General features: G+C 46.4%; 1 protein-coding gene across 2 annotated transcripts in view; it reads right to left on the bottom strand.

Annotated features, from left to right (window-relative positions):
- Positions 1 to 8,771: 8,771 nt before the first annotated feature.
- Positions 8,772 to 18,728, bottom strand: part of TMEM242 (transmembrane protein 242) — a 97,021-nt gene continuing 87,064 nt past the window's right edge. For both annotated transcript variants that reach the window (XM_040429369.1, XM_040429371.1), the window contains one exon: positions 8,772 to 10,716. In XM_040429369.1, the coding sequence (XP_040285303.1) occupies positions 10,603 to 10,716 (114 nt within the window). In that variant the 3' untranslated portion in view covers positions 8,772 to 10,602. The remainder of the gene's footprint in view (positions 10,717 to 18,728) is intronic.

Raw genomic sequence — 18,728 nt, 5'->3', positions numbered from 1 at the left:
TGCACATCAGTGCTGCAGCTCGTTCATCGGTTGGTCCACCTAGAAGGTAAAAAATAAAATAAAATAAAAAATAAAACCAGGCCGCAACGCAATAAATTTATTAACATTAACTTTATATAACATTTGAACAGAACATTAACTTTTATAAACTTTATTGAACTTTGGAACAAAACATGAATTTTTTTGCTTACCGGTGATTTTTTTTTTTTTACCTTTATAGGACAAACCTCTCCTTTCCCATGGGACAATGTGCAAAGCGCAAATCGCCCAGAGATGTGGCGAAGTACATTATGCACTTTGTCCCAGGTGAAAGGAGAGGTTTGCAGCAGCTGTGAGTGAAAGGGCCCTAAGAGCCCTGTATGCTGGTCCTGTGTAACGCAATCCCTATGCTAAGTGTACCTGTGTGTGGTACTTCCGGAAACACTCCCCTAAGCATAGGGCAGGGTGGTCAGGGCAGTCAGGACAGAAATAGCGGGTGTCACGCCTTATTCCACTCCTGCTACAGACACATCTTTTTCGGGGTGGCGCTTGGGTTGAGGTACCAGTAACGACATTGGGGAAATGTCGTTTGTGTAGACGGCTCACTACACTGGTGGATGGGGCCACGGAACCGCAGTTCTTCATTACACAAGGCAGCCCTCTCCCCCCTTGCAAGACGGGTGGTAACGAGCCATTGGGGGAAGCCCCGGCGACTAGGTCGCGCGGTGCCACAGCAGCCAATCTGTTCTAGGAACAAATGCCTGAAGAGGGGCACACTTGTGTAAAAATTGTCCACATAAAGATGGTACTTCTTGCCAAATAAGGGTGACACCAAGTCCCAGACTGTCTTCCCACTGCTCCCCAGGTAGTCAGGGCAACAGACCGGCTCCAGGGTCTGATCTTTACCCTCATAGACTCGAAATTTGTGCGTATAGCCTGTGGCCCTTTCACAGAGCTTATACAATTTGACCCCATACCGGGCGCTCTTGCTTGGGATGTATTGTTTGAAGCCAAGACGCCCGGTAAAATGTATCAGGGACTCGTCTATGCAGATGTTTTTCACAGGGGTATACAAATCTGCAAATTTGGTGTTATGGTGGTCTATCAGGGGCTGAATTTTGTGGAGCCGGTCAAAAGCTGGGTGGCCTCTGGGACGAGAGGTGCTGTTGTCGCTAAAGTGCAGGAAACGCAGCAGAGAACATGGGCATGTGATGAATTGGGTTCGTGGACCAATATGACCGCAATTCATGCTTTTTTGTCAGGCCCATGTTGAGGAGAAGGCCCAGAAAAGTTTTAAATTCGGAAACTTGGACGGGTTTCCACCGGAAAGACTGGGCATAAAAGCTTCCCGGGTTGGCGGCTATAAATTGAGTGGCATACCGATTTGTTTCTGCCACGACTAAGTCCAAGAGCTCCGCAGTCAAGAACAGCTTAAAAAACCCCAGTGCCGATCCGATCTGAGCTGTCTCAACCCGAACTCCAGACTGGGCGGTGAAAGGGGGAACTACTGGTGCGGCTGAAGTTGGGGGCTGCCAATCAGGGTTTGCCAGCACCTCAGGGACTCTAGGGGATCTACGGGCCTGTCTGTGCAGTGGCTGCGACGGGGGAACTAATGCACGTGCCACCGTACCAGCTTCAACTGCCCTTCTGGTGCTCGCCACTTCACCATGTTCTACGGCAGTGCTGGTATTAGGTCCAGGATGGGCTGCGCTGCTGGTGTATGCCTCACCACATAATCCGACAGCGCCAGCCCCACTCTGCTGCCCTTAAAGCGGATCCTACGCAACCTGTGGTCTAGCAACACGGGGCCGGGTACGCCTGGTGGTATCAGGGACCTCAACCTCCTCGTCCGAACTTTGGGTCAGACTGCCACTGCTTTCTACAGGTTCGTATTCTGACCCGCTGGATTCGTCAGAGGAGGGTTCCCATTCCTCATCCGACTGGGTCAGAATCCTGTAGGCCTCTTCAGAAGAATACCCCTTATTTGCCATTTGGTCAACTAAATTTAGGGGGTATTCCCTGAGACTACCCAAGAAACAAAACAAGCCTGTCTTACAAATGGGAGGCTAGCGAAGTACCGGAAGCCGCTGCGATTGATAAAAAAATATCAAAACAGATTTTTTTTATCGCCGCAGCACTTGTGAAGTGATTGTGCAGTGATCAAAAGATATATATATTTTTGTCACTGCGGCGGGGCGGGCGTGGGTGAACGTACGTGTGGGCGACCGATCAGGCCTGATCGGGCAAACACTGCGTTTTGGGTGGAGGGTGAACTAAGGTGACACTAATACTATTATAGATCTGACTGTGATCAGTTCTGATCACTTACAGATACTATAAAAGTACCAATGCTGATTAGCGATACGCTAATCAGCGAATCAGTGACTGCAGTGCGGTGGGCGCTAACTACCTAACAAAGGGGCCTAAACTAACCTAAAACCTGAAAAAAAAAAGTGACAGTTTACACTGATCACTTTTTTCCCTTTCACTAGTGAATGACAGGGGTGATCAATGGGTTAATTGGGGTGATGGGGGGTGATCTGGGACTAAGTGAAGTGTTTGGTGTGTATTCACAGTGATGTGTGCTCCTCTGCTGGGACCAACCGACGAAAAGGACCAGCAGAGGAGCACAGAAGCCATTTAATACCTTATATTTATAAATATAAGGTGTTAAATGGCTTCTGATTGGATTTTTTGAAAATCACCATCCTGCCAGCGATGATCATTGGCTGGCAGGCTGGTGACGAAATACTGCTTTAACTTTTGCCGGCCCGCAATGCGCATGCGTGGGCCGGCTTCTCGCGAGATGACGCGCTGGTGCGTCAAGGAGGAACAAAACGACCGCCTCCGGAACGCAATCCTGCATTAGGCGGTCCGGAGGCGGTTAAGCAACCCTTTGCCAGTAACAATTAAATGCATAGGGGTCACATATAGGGGTCTTTTTTCCAGAAAAGGAGTGAGAAGATGATCATTTGCTCATTTAACCTATCTGCACCGAATTAGGCTGTCTATTAACACCAACGTCCAGATCACAAAGTCAAAAATGTTGCACAAAAATAGAACACAAACATCAATAAAGTTTACCTTTTACACTGTCCACATTCTGTCCATATCCGATCTATAGAGTAAAATATACAAACCACTTCTCTAGCAATTCCTGATATACGCTGCAGTAATAACAATAAGCATTATAACTAGAGAGAAATATCTATTTCGGACATAGAAAATTTTTCATTATCACTTATTGACTGTCACCAGAAGCAAATGTTTACAATTACTCCAGTTTTTTATTATAAATAACAGTATACAAGTCCCTATAGAGACTTGTGAAAAAAGTTCAAGATAAGGCTCTTAAAAATATATTATAAAAATATAAAATACCGTAAAATATTAACGCTAGTGTGAAAGTAGCTTTAGCGGAGCGGGTCAATATATTAGAGCGCCAGTCTACATCTGCCTCTGCATTGTCCTCTCTTTCTACTACCATGGACATTCACATCACCTGGATGAAAGACTCCTCCTTGCATCTAGATGACATTGAAAACAGGGGACGTCACAATAACCTAAAACTATGTGGCAACCCAGAGTCGACCCCTCCCTGAAGCTCTGCACTATACGGTTATGACCATCTTTAACAAAACCCTGGGAAGGCCTTTGGACTCTGACATGGAGTTAGATAAGAGCCATACCCCACAGAGTAGCGGGACCCAGAAACCGTGACACATGTTATATGACAGGTGCATTTTTACAAGCAGAAAGAGGACATCCTGCACAGGGCCTAGGAGCTTCATGGGATCTCTCATAATGGTGCAGACATCACCATCTTCTCGGACGACTCTCGCCTTATTCTCTACTTGCACAGATTGGTCTGGCGAAACGGCGTTGGGTCAGGAGTTGGCCGAGAGATCTTTGCACCATTCAGGGTATGTTTAATTGTGTTCCTTCTATCTTAACCTCAGTCTCTACAATCGCCTCTTTTGCATTGTGTTTGGGGCGTTGCTGCCATGAGGCTCTGAGGTATGCTCTTTCAGCTAGTATTCTTTTTCTCTGTATTTTCGTGCACTGATCTCCTGGCCTCTCCTTGGGTCCTGCTCCTCATTTGTGTGTCCCGCCTTGTGCTGCCTGTTTTATAATATATGTATGTACTGTTCATATATATTTATAATAAAGCTTTTTGGATTTTCATATACACGAAAGTCAGCTTCATTTTTTTGGTGATTGTTGTTGGAGGCTGCATAAGCGGTGGGAGCCACATACTACTGGGGACACCCTTTCCACATTATACTACACAGGCAGGTTTAGACCCCACCACTGACTCATCTAGGGGCTATTCATATCTTCCTGCTGGACCTCCCTCATTCTCACCAGTTGGTAGATACAGGGCGCATCCTCCACTCTATATCAAAAGAGTACACATTTGAGGCTACTTTCACATCTGTGGCACGGAGATCTGGATGCCTGATCTGGCAAAAATGGTGAGAATCGGCCTGTTGTGGGTTGCGTTGCAGCCAATGGCATGGGGAACATTTCACGGGTAGAGGAAAACAAATATCAACAATAAAGAAGCTGAAGTTGAAAAGAGGATGGTTTCTGCAAACGGATAATGATCGTAAACGCACCTCAAAATCCACAACAAATTACCTCAAAAAGTGCAAGCTGAAGGCTCTCTCATGGCCCTCACAGTCCCCTGATCCGAACATCATTGAAAATAAGTACATGCATGCAAGATGGTCCAGGAATCACACAGAACTGGAAGACTTTTGCTGACTACAAGAAGCGTGTACAAGCTATAATACTTACCAAAAGGGGTGGTGCTACTAGTTACTAACCATGCTGGGTTCCCAAACCTTTGCTTCAGGCCCTTTCCCTTTTTTGTTATTTTAAAAATGTAAAAGATGAAAATTAAATAATAAAAAAAGGTCTCATAATGGTGCAGACATCACTATCTTCTCGGACGACTCTCGCCTCATTCTCTACTTGCACAGATGGGAACCACATACTACTGGGGACACCCTTTCCACATTATACTACACAAGCAGGTTTAGACCCCACCACTGACTCATCTAGGGGCTATTCATATCTTCCTGCGGGACCTCCCTCATGCTCACCAGTTAGTAGATATAGGGTGCATCCTCCACATTATATCAAAAGAGTACACATTTGAGGATACTTTCACATCTGTGGCACGGAGATTTGCATCTTGCAGCTGTTTGTGTCCCTAGACGGCACTGTTATCTAGTTTCAATATGCGCATGTCTAATGTTGAACATACCCATAAAACTACCCTGGACAGGCAGGTGGACGCAATTCAGGGAACAAGTCTGTTCTCTTTGCCTTTCTAAAGCTAAGGTGACACGTTAAATGCCATTGACTTTACTATGAATTTGGCAACAAACCCAGCAGAACATTGGTGAAGGCACTACGCAAAACATGAGCTCACTCATACCCCACATCTCTGGTTCCCAAGGCTGTCATCTACTACTACCCCAGCAAATAACTGAGGACTATTACCAGTCTATATACAAATTTACAGACTCCTTTACCTCATGACACAACAGCACATCGCCTTTCTGTCCAGACTTCCCTTTCCTCCTCAGGTATGGGTTGTTTACCAGACAACACCATTGCCTCCCTGGAGTCCCACCTATCCTTGTCTGAATTGACCTGGGACCTTAAAGACTCACAGATGGGCAAGTCTCCCAACTCTCTTTCATCGGATCACACGATGCCCCAAGACACTCTTCGACATCACGGTCATTCTCAAGGAGGTGAAAGATCCCTTTCACTGATGCCACTAAAGCTTTTAACAGAGTTAATTTTGACTTCATGTTTGAGAGCTTGCATCATATTGGATAGGGTTAGATGATGCCCACTCGTATTCATAACCAATACTCCTCCATCTTCTGCTACGCTTAAGGTGAATGGTTTGTGCTCTATTCCTTTACTGATAAGGAATGGAACGTGACAAGGCTGCACCCTTTCCCCGATGATTTTTATCCTCTGCCTTGAACCCTTTTTAGGACAGATACGTGCCAATCCTGATAGAGCAAGGATTCAGATGCCCGGTTCTACCCATAAGGTTGCGGCCTATGCGGACGTTCTCCCTACCCAATCTCATGAAACAACTCAAAACATACTCTTTATTGTTTAATTTCAAAATCAACTTCCAAAAGTCTGAAGTGTCACCCTACCACCTAGCTTGGTCTCGGAACTTTCTGACAATTTCCCTTTCAAATGGTCATGAACTTCCCTTAAATATTTGAGCATTCATCTAACTCAGATCCTTGCAGATCTCTATCCAGCAAACTACCCTGCCCTTCTTCGGAATCTTAAACGCAACCTAGACCGTTGGACTAAGGGAACATTTACATGGTTTGGTCGGATCTTCTGCATTTATTCTTCCATAAACTTCTATCCACCCTTACCCGGTTCATTTGGGCAGAGAAATCCCTGAGAATCGCGTGCTCTGTCCTTTTAAGACCTAAACATCATGGAGGCCTTGGTCTACCAAATTTCATTTCTTATCACTGTGCCTCATATAAATTAAGAGTTGTAGACTGGTGTTGGCGCCTGTCACATAAGCAATTGGTGGAACTGGAACAATCCTTCCTTTCTACCCCTTTACTTGCGACCCCTTGGTTGGGTTACCACACACCATTAGCGGCCCATACTCATCCCACTATAGATACAACACTTCATTACATGACGTAGTCTTAGTTTTATCTAATATCTCCCCCTCTCCACTGTTCCCTACTTTGGGAAACACTTTGTTTCCCTCTGGTTTGTAGCAAGGTCCATTTGTGAGTTGAGTTGTGCCTAATAAAATGTTGAACCCATCACTTCCTCTCTTGTGGTAACTGGCTCTTGTTGCAGTCCCTTAGTGACATATCGGATTCCTTGTCTCTTTCAGCCTGGCAAGTTCAACATTTCCTACTCTCACTCAACCAAGCTTCAGAGTACACTAGAGACAAAACAGCTTTTGAATATATTTGTAACTCAATGGGAGTCTTGCATCATGCTCTATTACAGCTATACCACCTACTCAGTGCTCTGTGAAATCAATCATACATACTAAATTGGGAGAGGGATTTGGGTCTCACGTTAACAACATAACAGAAAGACCATCTCGATACAAAGACCCACAAGACTTAAATAGCTAGTTGAACTCAGGAAGTGGGTATTAAAGGTCCTCTCTAGATGGTAGAGGGTGCCTTCTAAACGACACTCTCTCATCCCGACTATCTTGTAAGTATAATTAGAACCTAAACTGTGATGTGTAAAGCCATACTGCCAAACCCTTAAAAAAGCACGTTTTTTTATTTTACAAATTCACCACCAGTATTCTAGCAGAGTAATTTGTCACACCCTAACTCAGTTACATCCATACAATTTGAACTTTTTTGTTATGGGAACTTGGTCATATGATCTCAAGTCTGACTCCTTCCTCTAGTGCAGTGGTCCCCAACCTTTTTTGCACCAAGGACCAGTTTCATGCAAGACAATTTTCCCCAGGGACCGGGGCTTAGGGGGTGCTAGTCGGCGCTGACTGATTCACGCGCATAACAAAACACAAGGTGCATATTAAAATATATAACAACTATATAAACTGACTAGGGTCTCTGCTGCACTGTACCGTAGGTTTTAGAGTAGAACAATAAGAAAAAATATTTTTCATTACACCTCAGGTCAGACCAGCAATCAGACCCCCAATGTTAATCAGACCTCAGATCAGACCCCCAATGCCTCAGATCAACCCCCCAACCTTTAGCCATCTATCAGCCCCCATGTCAGCCATCAGCCCCCCATGTCAGCCCCCAGAGCAAATAAAAAAAAACACTTACCTCTCCTGCTCCTGGTCACCATCGCGATCCTCTTCATCTTGCTGTCGGCTGTGTATCGCGGTGCAGTGTGAGGTCTCAGAGCGACCTCACGCTGTGCGCAGCCCTGCACAGCCGATAGCCGAGCACCAGGAAGCGTCCAGTACAGTTCCTTCACCGCTTCCTGGTCCTCCTGTACTAATGAAGCACTTCCATAATGGAAGCGCTTCATTAGTACTGCGTTAAAGACTACCCTGATCGCCGCGGCACGGCAAACAATCTTCCAGTGCCCCGTCCTGGGCCGCGGCCTGCTGCTCTGGTATGCAAACATGAACTTGGTCTATCCTTGTAGATGACTTCCTGTGAACTACAGGATGACACCACCAATCAAATGCCTCCTGGCATATCTCAGGCTCCTCCCCTCTCTGTTCCTCTGTATATCCTTGTATTCTGTTGAAGATATAATGTCTCCCCTATCTGATGGAACAGGAGTGCATATACACAGTGTACACAGTGATTAGCTGCAGTTATATAAACCTCCAGACTCACACTGTACTACTGTCTATGTGCGCTGACTCCTCAGTGTAGTTCTACAAGATGTAGCTTCACATTGGACTTCATGCCTCCTGCATGTAACAGCTGACGGGAGAGCGAGAGATTACAAGACCGAGAGGGCAGACAGGCTCAAACTGCATCACACAGGAGAACATTGAGACCATGCAGGGTCAGGGAATAGCACTGAGAGGACACAGAGCAGTGCAGTGTGGCGAGACTCGGCCCCCTCTGTCTCCGCAAAGTCAGGCATGATGGGAAATGTAGGATTCATTAGGAAAACCATATCTGAGGGGAGAATGAATCAAGATGGCTGACAAACCACAAATTACACATCAAATAAAATAGGTATCCACAAGAGCCTCTGTCTTATTCTTTAATAATGGTCTATCTTGCACGTCTTAAAAAAAAAAAAAAGAAATCTGAAAACAAATGCATTTTTTTATTCATTTAAACAATATAGAAAAATAATTAAATGTTGTAGTACATTTTTTACCACTGTACAATAATGTATTTTTCATTAGTACATAAATAAGTTCAGTGACTAGCTCAATAAGATCTAGTTTCTTTAAAATGATATCTACATTGCTGCAAGAGGGCATTGCCAGGAGCTCCTGTCAAACTTTTTTTTCCGCTAAATATTGTATTTAAATAAAAGAAGGCTTATACGAGTCTGATAAGATGTCAGAGCTTTACTCAAGTGCACATCTGGATTAAAGTAAGACTGCTGTTAACTTCCAGAATTGCCACCTCTATCCTAGTGCCCCCAGCAAATGACAATACATTATTAAAGGAGTTGTCCCATCATAAGACCTTATTTATCACCTATCCACCGCATGAGTGAGAAGTATCTCAACCTATGAACTCCCATGATCAAGAGAATGGGGAGCCAGAGTCCTGGGAGTGAACCGAGTTCCAGTCCACACATGCACAATGCTGCTCCATTCACCTCTATGGGACTGCTGGAGATAGTCAAGCGCTGGACTCTGCTTCTCTTCAGGAGGAGTATAGTGTTGAGTGGATTGGGAACACGTATGCGTGACTCTTGCTTCATTAACTTACGGGGCTCAGGGATGCCATTTGTGTCGAAATAGTGTGGGTCTCATCAGTCTGACCTCAACTGGTCAGATGCTTCTCGATCAGTTCCTATGGTGGAACAACCCCTTTAAATCGTGACGCTATGACTGGTTTTACAAAGGGTGTAACTAAAACAACATTCTCTAACTTGCAGATTATAACAAGATATTTCTATCAATGAATAACCAAAACATACATTTTATTTTGATGCATAAAACCCAAATAGGTAAACTACAACACACAGTAACAATATACCAAGGCCAGCACATTTCTCTTATCTGAATTCCCTGTCAGTGAGATGGTTGGTCTATTAAGGAATGGTGCTCCATGTTGGAGTACTTATTTGGTATGGTTGTTGCACCCTACCCTTTCATATTTGTTACATTCCGGCCATTCAGTAATAGTTTTGATTTATGGCAGTACCTTGGGGGAGATTTATCAAACTGGTGTAAAATGGAACTGGCTTAGTTGCCCATAGCAACCAGATTCCACCTTTTATTTTTCACAGCTCCTTTGGAAAATGAAAAGGTGGAATCTCCTTGTATCTATGTAAGTGATATCACGTCTTATAAATAATATTTTTGTAGACAATGGGGGATATTTATCAAGACTGGCATCTCCTACTTGATTCTAGATTCCCTGTGTGCTGAAGTGAGATGCTCCTAATTAAGAGGCATGCATTTTTATAAATTAGACATATCTCTGGCACTCCTTGCACCAGAAATTTAAATTTACTTAAGCTCAGTTTCTCGTGTAAATGATCGTAAATTTGCTGAGCCGTCGAAGGTCCATTTTTAGGAATAGACGGGAAAAGTAAAAATGGACAAGAGTCACATATTTTTGCGCAAATGAAGCTTGGCCAAAATTTGCTATTTTTTTAGGCCATGTGTCTGGCGTACAGCTTATGATAAATCTCCCCATTGAGTAAAAAAAAAATTATATTACAGCAGCACAGTGTTTTTGCGGTCCTATTACACAAAATCAGTGATGCGACTACTGGCACCAGAAGAACACCTGCTGGGTCACCTATATAAAAACCGTAAAGGCTCTTTAGGATATATCCACTGCTGCTATTCACCTATTGTCAAATGTGCTGTGTAGCCTCCAATAGCATAAGCTCATCTGCCATCCAGATAAACCTAAAACAATAATCCTGTTCCAGATGTTTGATGCTCAATTACTTAGACTTCAGAAGATCTTCCCAATTAAAAGCCTTAGGATCAGAGGCTTGCTTGTTACTTTTAGGCACAGCTGGAAATATGGTCTGCATTTTTTCTCTAAATTCTTTTAGCTAAAGAAGAAATATACACAAAAGACAAAAATTAAACAGTGTAAAACAAGTAAATCCAACATGGAATTTTACAGTGGATTATACCTCTTAAAACACAGCAAGGAATAGAGAACTTTAAAATTCACAACATGCTTTTACATTTACACTAATTTTTCCACTGCTTGTGACATCTTTTCTAACCCCTTTCACATGCATCATACAGCATTTTCAGTTGTTGCTGCTCCAAAATCCTGCTCTTTTCTGTGGTCAGCCCCTCCCTCACTGTTTTGCTACTGCCTGGCCCTGTCAAATCAAAGCAGAGAGGGTGGGGCTGGCCACAGAAAGGAGTAAAGTGTGGGTGCAACAAGAGCAATGGTGACACCCTCATTGCACCAAAGGCATCATTTGCATATTAAGAAAAAAATGTCATGACTTGGGAAAGGAGCCTCAGATTAACAAAAACAGTGGTTTAATCACATGAACCACAGCTATGCGACTGTGCAAACATGCGCAGTTCTTTCCATGAGGCAGATGCCAGCACAGGGATGGGAGACCGCACAGACGCTTAGGTGACCAACACATACGCACGGGTTTACAGTTCAGCCGCAAACTCTGCAGGGGGGGGGGGTGGGGAACCACACACCTCCTCCTCTAATGTCAGCACAAGTTAGTGGAGATCCCTCGAGAGTGGTTCCATTCACATAGTTGGATGAGGGCTTGTATTTTGCGGAACAAGCTGTACTTTTTAATTGCACCAATTAATATTCCATGGGAAGCTGGAACAAAATTGTTAATGGTTTGGAATTGGAAAGCAATTTGCAGGATTCATTCGGCAGTAAAAATGACATTACCTTTATTCTGCAGGTCAGTATGATTACAGCAACGGTGTTTAAATTTAAAAACTTTTTTTAACCTCTTAGGTATACAGCCTAGTTTGGTAATTAAAGGGGTTTCACCCAGTCAGCCCCCTGATATTAGCAGCACATAACCATATGATGGCATGTTTTATGCAGAGTAAGAGTACTTTCACACTTGCGTTTGGGGTTCCGCTTGAAGGATCCGTACAGCCCCAATGCATTCTAAATGGATAAGGATCCGTTCAGAATGCATCAGTTTGGCTCCGTTCCGCCTCCATTCCGCTCAGGAGGCGGACACCTGAACGCAGCTTGCAGCGTTTTGGTGTCCGCCTGGCCGTGCGGAGCCAAACAGATCCGTCCTGATTTACAATGCAAGTCAATGGGGACGGATCCGTTTGACGTTGGCACAATATGGTGCAATTGCAAACAGATCCTTCCCCCATTGACTTTCAATGTAAAGTCAGGAGTCCCTATTAATATACCATAGGATCGGAGTTTTCTCCAATCCGATGGTATATTTTAACTTGAAGCGTCCCCATCACCATGGGAACGCCTCTATGTTAGAATATACCATCGGATTTGAGTTAGATCGTGAAACTCAGATCCGACAGTATATTCAAACACAGAGGCGTTCCCATAGTGATGGGGACGCTTCAAGTTAGAATGTACTGAGAACTGTGTAATAACTGCCCCCTGCTGCCTGGCAGCACCTGATCTCTTACAGAGGGCTGTGATCCGCACAATTAACCCCTCAGGTGCCGCACCTGAGGGGTTAATTGTGCGTATCATAGCCCCCTGTAAGAGATCAGGTGCTGCCAGGCAGCCGGGGCCAGACCCCCCCTCCCTCCCCAGTTTTAAATTCATTGGTGGCCAGTGCGGCCCCCCTCCCTCCCCAGTATTATATTCATTGGTGGCCAGTGCGGCCCCCCTCCCTCCCCAGTATTATATTCATTGGTGGCCAGTGAGGCCCCCCTCCCTCCCTCCCCAGTATTATATTCATTGGTGGCCAGTGCGGCCCCCCCTCCCTCCCTCCCCAGTATTATATTCATTGGTGGCCAGTGCGGCCTCCCCTCTCCCCCCCCCCCCCCCAATTAAAATCACCCCTGCGATGTCCGTGACCGGCCGGGCGCTCCTCCTACTGGTAAGTGAAAGGTCTGTGCTATAAGCAATGCGCCGCACAGACCTTTCACTTACCAGTAGGAGGAGCGCCCGGCCGGTCACAGACAGCGCAGGTAAGTATAATGCTTCAAAAATTGCTAAGTAACCATGGCAGCCAGGACTGCAGTAGCGTCTTGGCTGCCATGGTAACCGATCGGAGCCCCAGCGATTAAACTGGGACTCCGATCGGAACTCTCCGCTGTCACCAATGATGGGGGGGGGGGCCTGGTGATTTTAATTAGGGAAGGGAGGGGGGGGAGAGGGGAGGCCGCACTGGCCACCAATGAATATAATACTGGGGAGGGAGGGGGGCCGCACTGGCCACCAATTAATATAATACTAGGGAGGGGGGGGCCCAGACTGGCCACCAATGAATTTAAAACTGGGGAGGGAGGGGGGTCTGGCCCCTGCTGCCTGGCAGCACCCGATCTGTTACAGGGGACTATGATACGCACAATTAACCCCTCAGGTGCGGCACCTGAGGGGTTAATTGTGCGGATCACAGCCCCCTGTAAGAGATCGGGTGCTGCCAGGCAGCAGGGGGTAGTTATGTACACAGTTCTTTTAGCATATTCTAACTTGAAGCGTCATCAACACCATCACCGTGTTAGAATATACTGTCGGATCTGAGTTTTCACGATGTGAAAAATCTGATCTGAAAAAACAGTTATGCAGACGGATCCGTTCTGAACGGATGCAAGCGTTTGCATTATAGGTGCGGATCCGTCTGTGCAGATACCAGACAGATCCGCACCGAACGCAAGTGTGAAAGTAGCCTAAGCTGTATTTATGTGCAATGCAATTCTGACTTTGTTTTTACTGACTGAAAAAAAACAATGCTATATATATACACTCACCTAAAGAATTATTAGGAACACCTGTTCTATTTCTCATTAATGCAATTATATAGTCAACCAATCGCATGGCAGTTGCTTCAATGCATTTAGGGGGGTAGTCCTGGTCAAGACAATCTCCTGAACTCCAAACTGAATGTCAGAATGGGAAAGAAAGGTGATTTAAGCAATTTTGAGCGTGGCATGGTTGCTAGTGCCAGACGGGCCGGTCTGAGTATTTCACAATCTGCTCAGTTACTGGGATTTTCACGCACAACCATTTCTAGGGTTTACAAAGAATGGTGTGAAAAGGGAAAAACATCCAGTATGCGGCAGTCCTGTGGGCAAAAATGCCTTGTGGATGCTAGAGGTAAGAGGAGAATGGGCCGACTGATTCAAGCTGATAGAAGAGCAACGTTGACGACTGAAATAACCACTCGTTACAACCGAGGTATGCAGCAAAGCATTTGTGAAGCCACAACACGCACAACCTTGAGGCGGATGGGCTACAACAGCAGAAGACCCCACCGGGTACCACTCATCTCCACTACAAATAGGAAAAAGAGGCTACAATTTGCACGAGCTCACCAAAATTGGACTGTTGAAGACTGGAAAAATGGTTTCTTGAACATGACAATGAGTTCACTGTACTAAAATGGCCCCCACAGTCACCAGATCTCAACCCAATAGAGCATCTTTGGGATGTGGTGGAACGGGAGCTTCGTGCCCTGGATGTGCATCCCTCAAATCTCCATCAACTGCAAGATGCTATCCTATCAATATGGGCCAACATTTCTAAAGAATGCTATCAGCACCTTGTTGAATCAATGCCACATAGAATTAAGGCAGTTCTGAAGGCAAAAGGGGGTCCAACACCAAATTAGTATGGTGTTCCTAATAATTCTTTAGGTGAGTGTATATATTTGATTTTATGTTTATTTGTAAAAAGTGGGAAAGGGGATTATTATTTAATTTGTCTAATTATTATTTTTTAACTCATTTTAGTCCCTTCTGTTAGATCACTTATAACATAGACTTCAATGGTTTACCATAGACGGCCAGCAGGTGTTGTGCTGTATAAGGCTACAAGCACACAAACGTTAGGGCTCCGTGCCTGTGCCGCGGACCACAAATTGCGGTCCGCAATGCACGGGCACAGACCATGGGGCAGCCGCATGCGGATCGCGGACCCATTCACTTGAATGGGGTCTGCGCTCCGCATCCAACTGTCTACACCAAAAATAAAATAGTGCATGCACTACTTTTTTGCAGTGCGGAGGCACGACCAGAAGCACCACGGAAGCAGCCCGTAGTACTTCCGTGAGGTTTCGATCCGTGCCTCCATTCAGCATCTCCGTGATTGCGGACCCATTAAAGTGAATGGGTTCGCGATCTGTGATGCGGAATGCACACGGCCGGAGCCAGTGTATTGCGGACCTGTATGCGGGCCGCAATACGGCCACGGGGGGAACACGGTCGTGTGCATGTAGCCTAATACAGCAGTAAATGACTGCCTGTTGTGCCTCTATGTAAAACCCCAGCTTCTTATGTACAGGATAACCTGTCACATTGAACATGGGGTATTTCTATGCTTAAGAATCCAGAGGGCAGAACTGACTTCCCTGAATAACTGTATCTAGAGATGGCTGTCAATCAGAATTGAACTGCCCAGATGACTAAACCTAGAATGAGATTTAACCCCTTAAGGACCGGGTCATTTTTCACCTTAAAGGGGTATTCTCATCTTAATGATCATACTTAATGAAATAAAGTATGTGCCAATGATCATTTTTGCCAATATAAACTATTATTAAATTTCTACCTTTCTAGATCAAATATTGTGGATTGTACCCCAGTGTTTGATTTGGTCTCCCCTAGAAACGTCCACCTCCTCTGGAGCGAGTCCCTGCGCTGCGCTTGCGCATAAGCTCCTCTTCTTTCTTCTTGCCTGCCGCTCAGTTATCACATGAGCGTGCACGCCGCCCCCATGCCCAGACCGTTGCCACTTCACAAACAGAGCCGCGGTCGTAGAGGGAGAGAATGGTGGAGGAGGAGGGGAGCTGTCAGCCTTCAGCAGCGTAGCCCCGATTAGTGAATGGTGAGGAGAACGGGGCTGCGCTGCTGTGTGTAACTGTGCCGACCCCCCCTTTCAGGTGGTGGAGGAGGAGGGGAGCTGCCATCGTTCAGCAGCGCAGCCAGGGTCAGTGAATGGTGAGGACGGGCTGCGCTGCTCTGTGTTACTGTGCCGACCCCCCCCCCCTTCAGGAGGAGGAGGAGGGGAGCTGTCAGCGTTCAGCAGAGCAGCCGTGATCAGTGAATGGTGAGGAGAGCTGCCCTGATGTGGATGACTGTCCCGACCACCCCCCCTGCTGTGGATAACTGTCCCCCCCCCTGCTGTGGATAACTGTCCCGACCCCCCACCCCCCCCCCCTGCTGTGGATAACTGTCCCGACCCCCCCCCCCCCTGCTGTTGATAACTGTCCCGACCCCCCCCCCCTGCTGTGGATAACTGTCCCGACCCCCCCCCCCCCCTGCTGTGGATAACTGTCCCGACCCCCCCCCCCCCTGCTGTGGATAACTGTCCCGACCCCCCCGCCCCCTGCTGTGGATAACTGTCCCGACCCCCCCGCCCCCTGCTGTGGATAACTGTCCCGACCCCCCCGCCCCCTGCTGTGGATAACTGTCCCGACCCCCCCGCCCCCTGCTGTGGATAACTGTCCCGCCCCCCCCCCCCCCCTTCCCTCTCTTTCAGTTTCATGGTTGGCCGAGTGGAACCCCATGCTGGCAGCATAACTTTCCCTGCCCCCCCCCCCCCCCCCCCCGCCCCCCTCTCTTTCAGTTTCGAGTGGAACCCCATGCTGGCAAGTGATGTCAGCTGGAGCTGCCTCCCGGGCGCTGCGCTGCTGTGTCAAGCTCCGGCTTGCCATGGCATAAAAGGGTAGTTTCACACTTGCGGCAGGACGGATTCGTTCCGCCTGCTATTTCGCCGTGCCGCTGCTCTGTCCGTATTGACTATAATGGGGATGAGGGCAGAGCCCCGGCAGTGTGCGACGAGAGGCCGCCGGACGAAAAGTACTGCAGGTCCAACTTTTTCATCCGGCGGCCTCTCACAGCGCACTGCCGTACTGCGCCGGAGCTCCGCCCCCTCCCCATTATAGTCAATGGGGACAGAGAAGCGGCACAGCGAAATAGCGGCAGGCTGTCCTGCCGGTAGTGTAAAAGTACCCTAAGGCCGAATGCACGCGGCCGAGAGCGGTCCGTGGTATGCCGGGCTGGATCCCTGTTCAGAGCAGGAGCGCACGGCGTCATTGGTTGCTATGACGCGTGCTCTTCATGCCGCCGCTGCCGCACTACAGTAATACACTGGTATAGTGTATTACTGTAGTACAGCGGCAACATGAAGCGCACGCGTCATAGCAACCAATGACGCCGAGCTGCTCTGAACAGGAATCCAGCCCGGCATACCACGGACCGCTCTCGGCCGCGTGCATTCGGCCTAAGCCTGATCAGGCTCTTGCTGGGAAGAAAGGAGCCTGACCAGGCTAAGTGTAATAGAAAATACACTGCAGTACACTATACAGTGTACTGCAGTGTATTATAGAGGCATCAGACCCACTGGATCTTCAAGAACCAAGTTGGTCTGAGTAAAAAAAAAAATAGCTGAATATGCGGCTATTCTGACAGTGCTGGTTGAAGAGAAAAACAGATGTAGCATAGCTGTATATGTGGCAGGTCAGCATCAATGCTGGTGAAAGAGAAACAGATGTAGCAGAGCTGAATATGCGGCTATTCTGACAGTGCTGGTTGAAGAGAAAAATATATGTAGCAGAGCTGTATATGTGGAAGGTCAGCATCAATGCTGGTGAAAGAGAAACAGATTTAGCAGAGCTGAATATGTGAGTGTTCTGACACAGTGCTGGTTGAAGATAAAAACAGATGTAGCAGAGCTGTATATGTAGAAGGTCAGCATCAATGCTGGTGAAAGAGAAACAGATGTAGCAGAGCTGAATATGCGGCTGTTCTGACACAGTGCTGGTTGAAGAGATAAACAGACAAATGTAGTAGAGCTGTATATGAAGCTTTTCAGACACAGTGCTAGTGGGGGAGTAGAATAAAGATGTAGTAGGGCTGTATAGGAAGCCATTCAGCCAAAGTGATGTTAGGGGACTGGAGAAGACACATGTAGCTGAGCTGTATATGCATCTATAAAGATACATAGTGTAAGGTTTATACACAACTGGAGTACAGCTATAATGGAAACAAATCTGCATCAGTGCTGGTGGGTTGGGGTTGGTCAAGCTTTTGGGCTAATGTATAATATGGAATTATAGTTTTTGATGCACAGAATGGGTTTGTAAAATATCAGACAGAGATTTTGTGTGTAAAACTGCAGAACAGCCGATTGTTACTGTGCACTGAGCTCACTTCACATGGCTCTCTGAGTGACCATTCCCCTCACAGACACTGCAGGCTGCCAGACTGATGACTCATACTCTTCACATGAACTAGCACGCAGGACTCAGCTCTCAGTGTGATGTCATAAGGAGGTGTGGCCGGGCCTTCACTCTAGCTGCCCAAGCCTGCCCAGCCTTATCTGCAGAAAAAACAGGAAGTGAACAGCTAGCTGGCAGCAATTGAGAATGACGTAGCAAGATGAGAATACCCCTTTAAGGACCAGACTGATTTTTGCAAATCTGACATGTGTCACTTTATGTGGTGATAACTTTAAAAACACTTTTACTTATCCAAGCCATTCTGAGATTGTTTTCTCATCACATATTGTACTTCAGGCAGGGGTAAATTTGAACAAAATATAAAATTTTTATTTATTAAAAAAAAATAATAATACTAATATTTTAGTTAGATGCACAGGATGGTTGATGCACCAGACAGGGTGCTCTCAGTTTTAGCAGCGTCACCCCGCTGCTGGGAGAAGAGAAATATGGAAAAAGAGTAGACTGGGCACACCTTGGATATTGGAAACTACTATTTATTAATTAATGAGTATTTAGGGATAAGAACACCAAAATATAATAGAAGTCACTATCACACTATTGGACAACATACATATTGAGACTTCTGCGTATCAGTGATCGGGATGAAGCTGAACTGGTCACCGCCGCGATGTTGGCAGACCCGACAGCCTCACTCCAGTCCCTGCATAGGCAGAGGGTATAAATTATAT

The sequence above is a fragment of the Bufo bufo genome, chromosome 4 (assembly GCF_905171765.1).
Source record: "Bufo bufo chromosome 4, aBufBuf1.1, whole genome shotgun sequence".
Taxonomy (NCBI): domain Eukaryota; kingdom Metazoa; phylum Chordata; class Amphibia; order Anura; family Bufonidae; genus Bufo; species Bufo bufo.
This window is presented reverse-complemented; position numbering and strand designations above follow the sequence as displayed.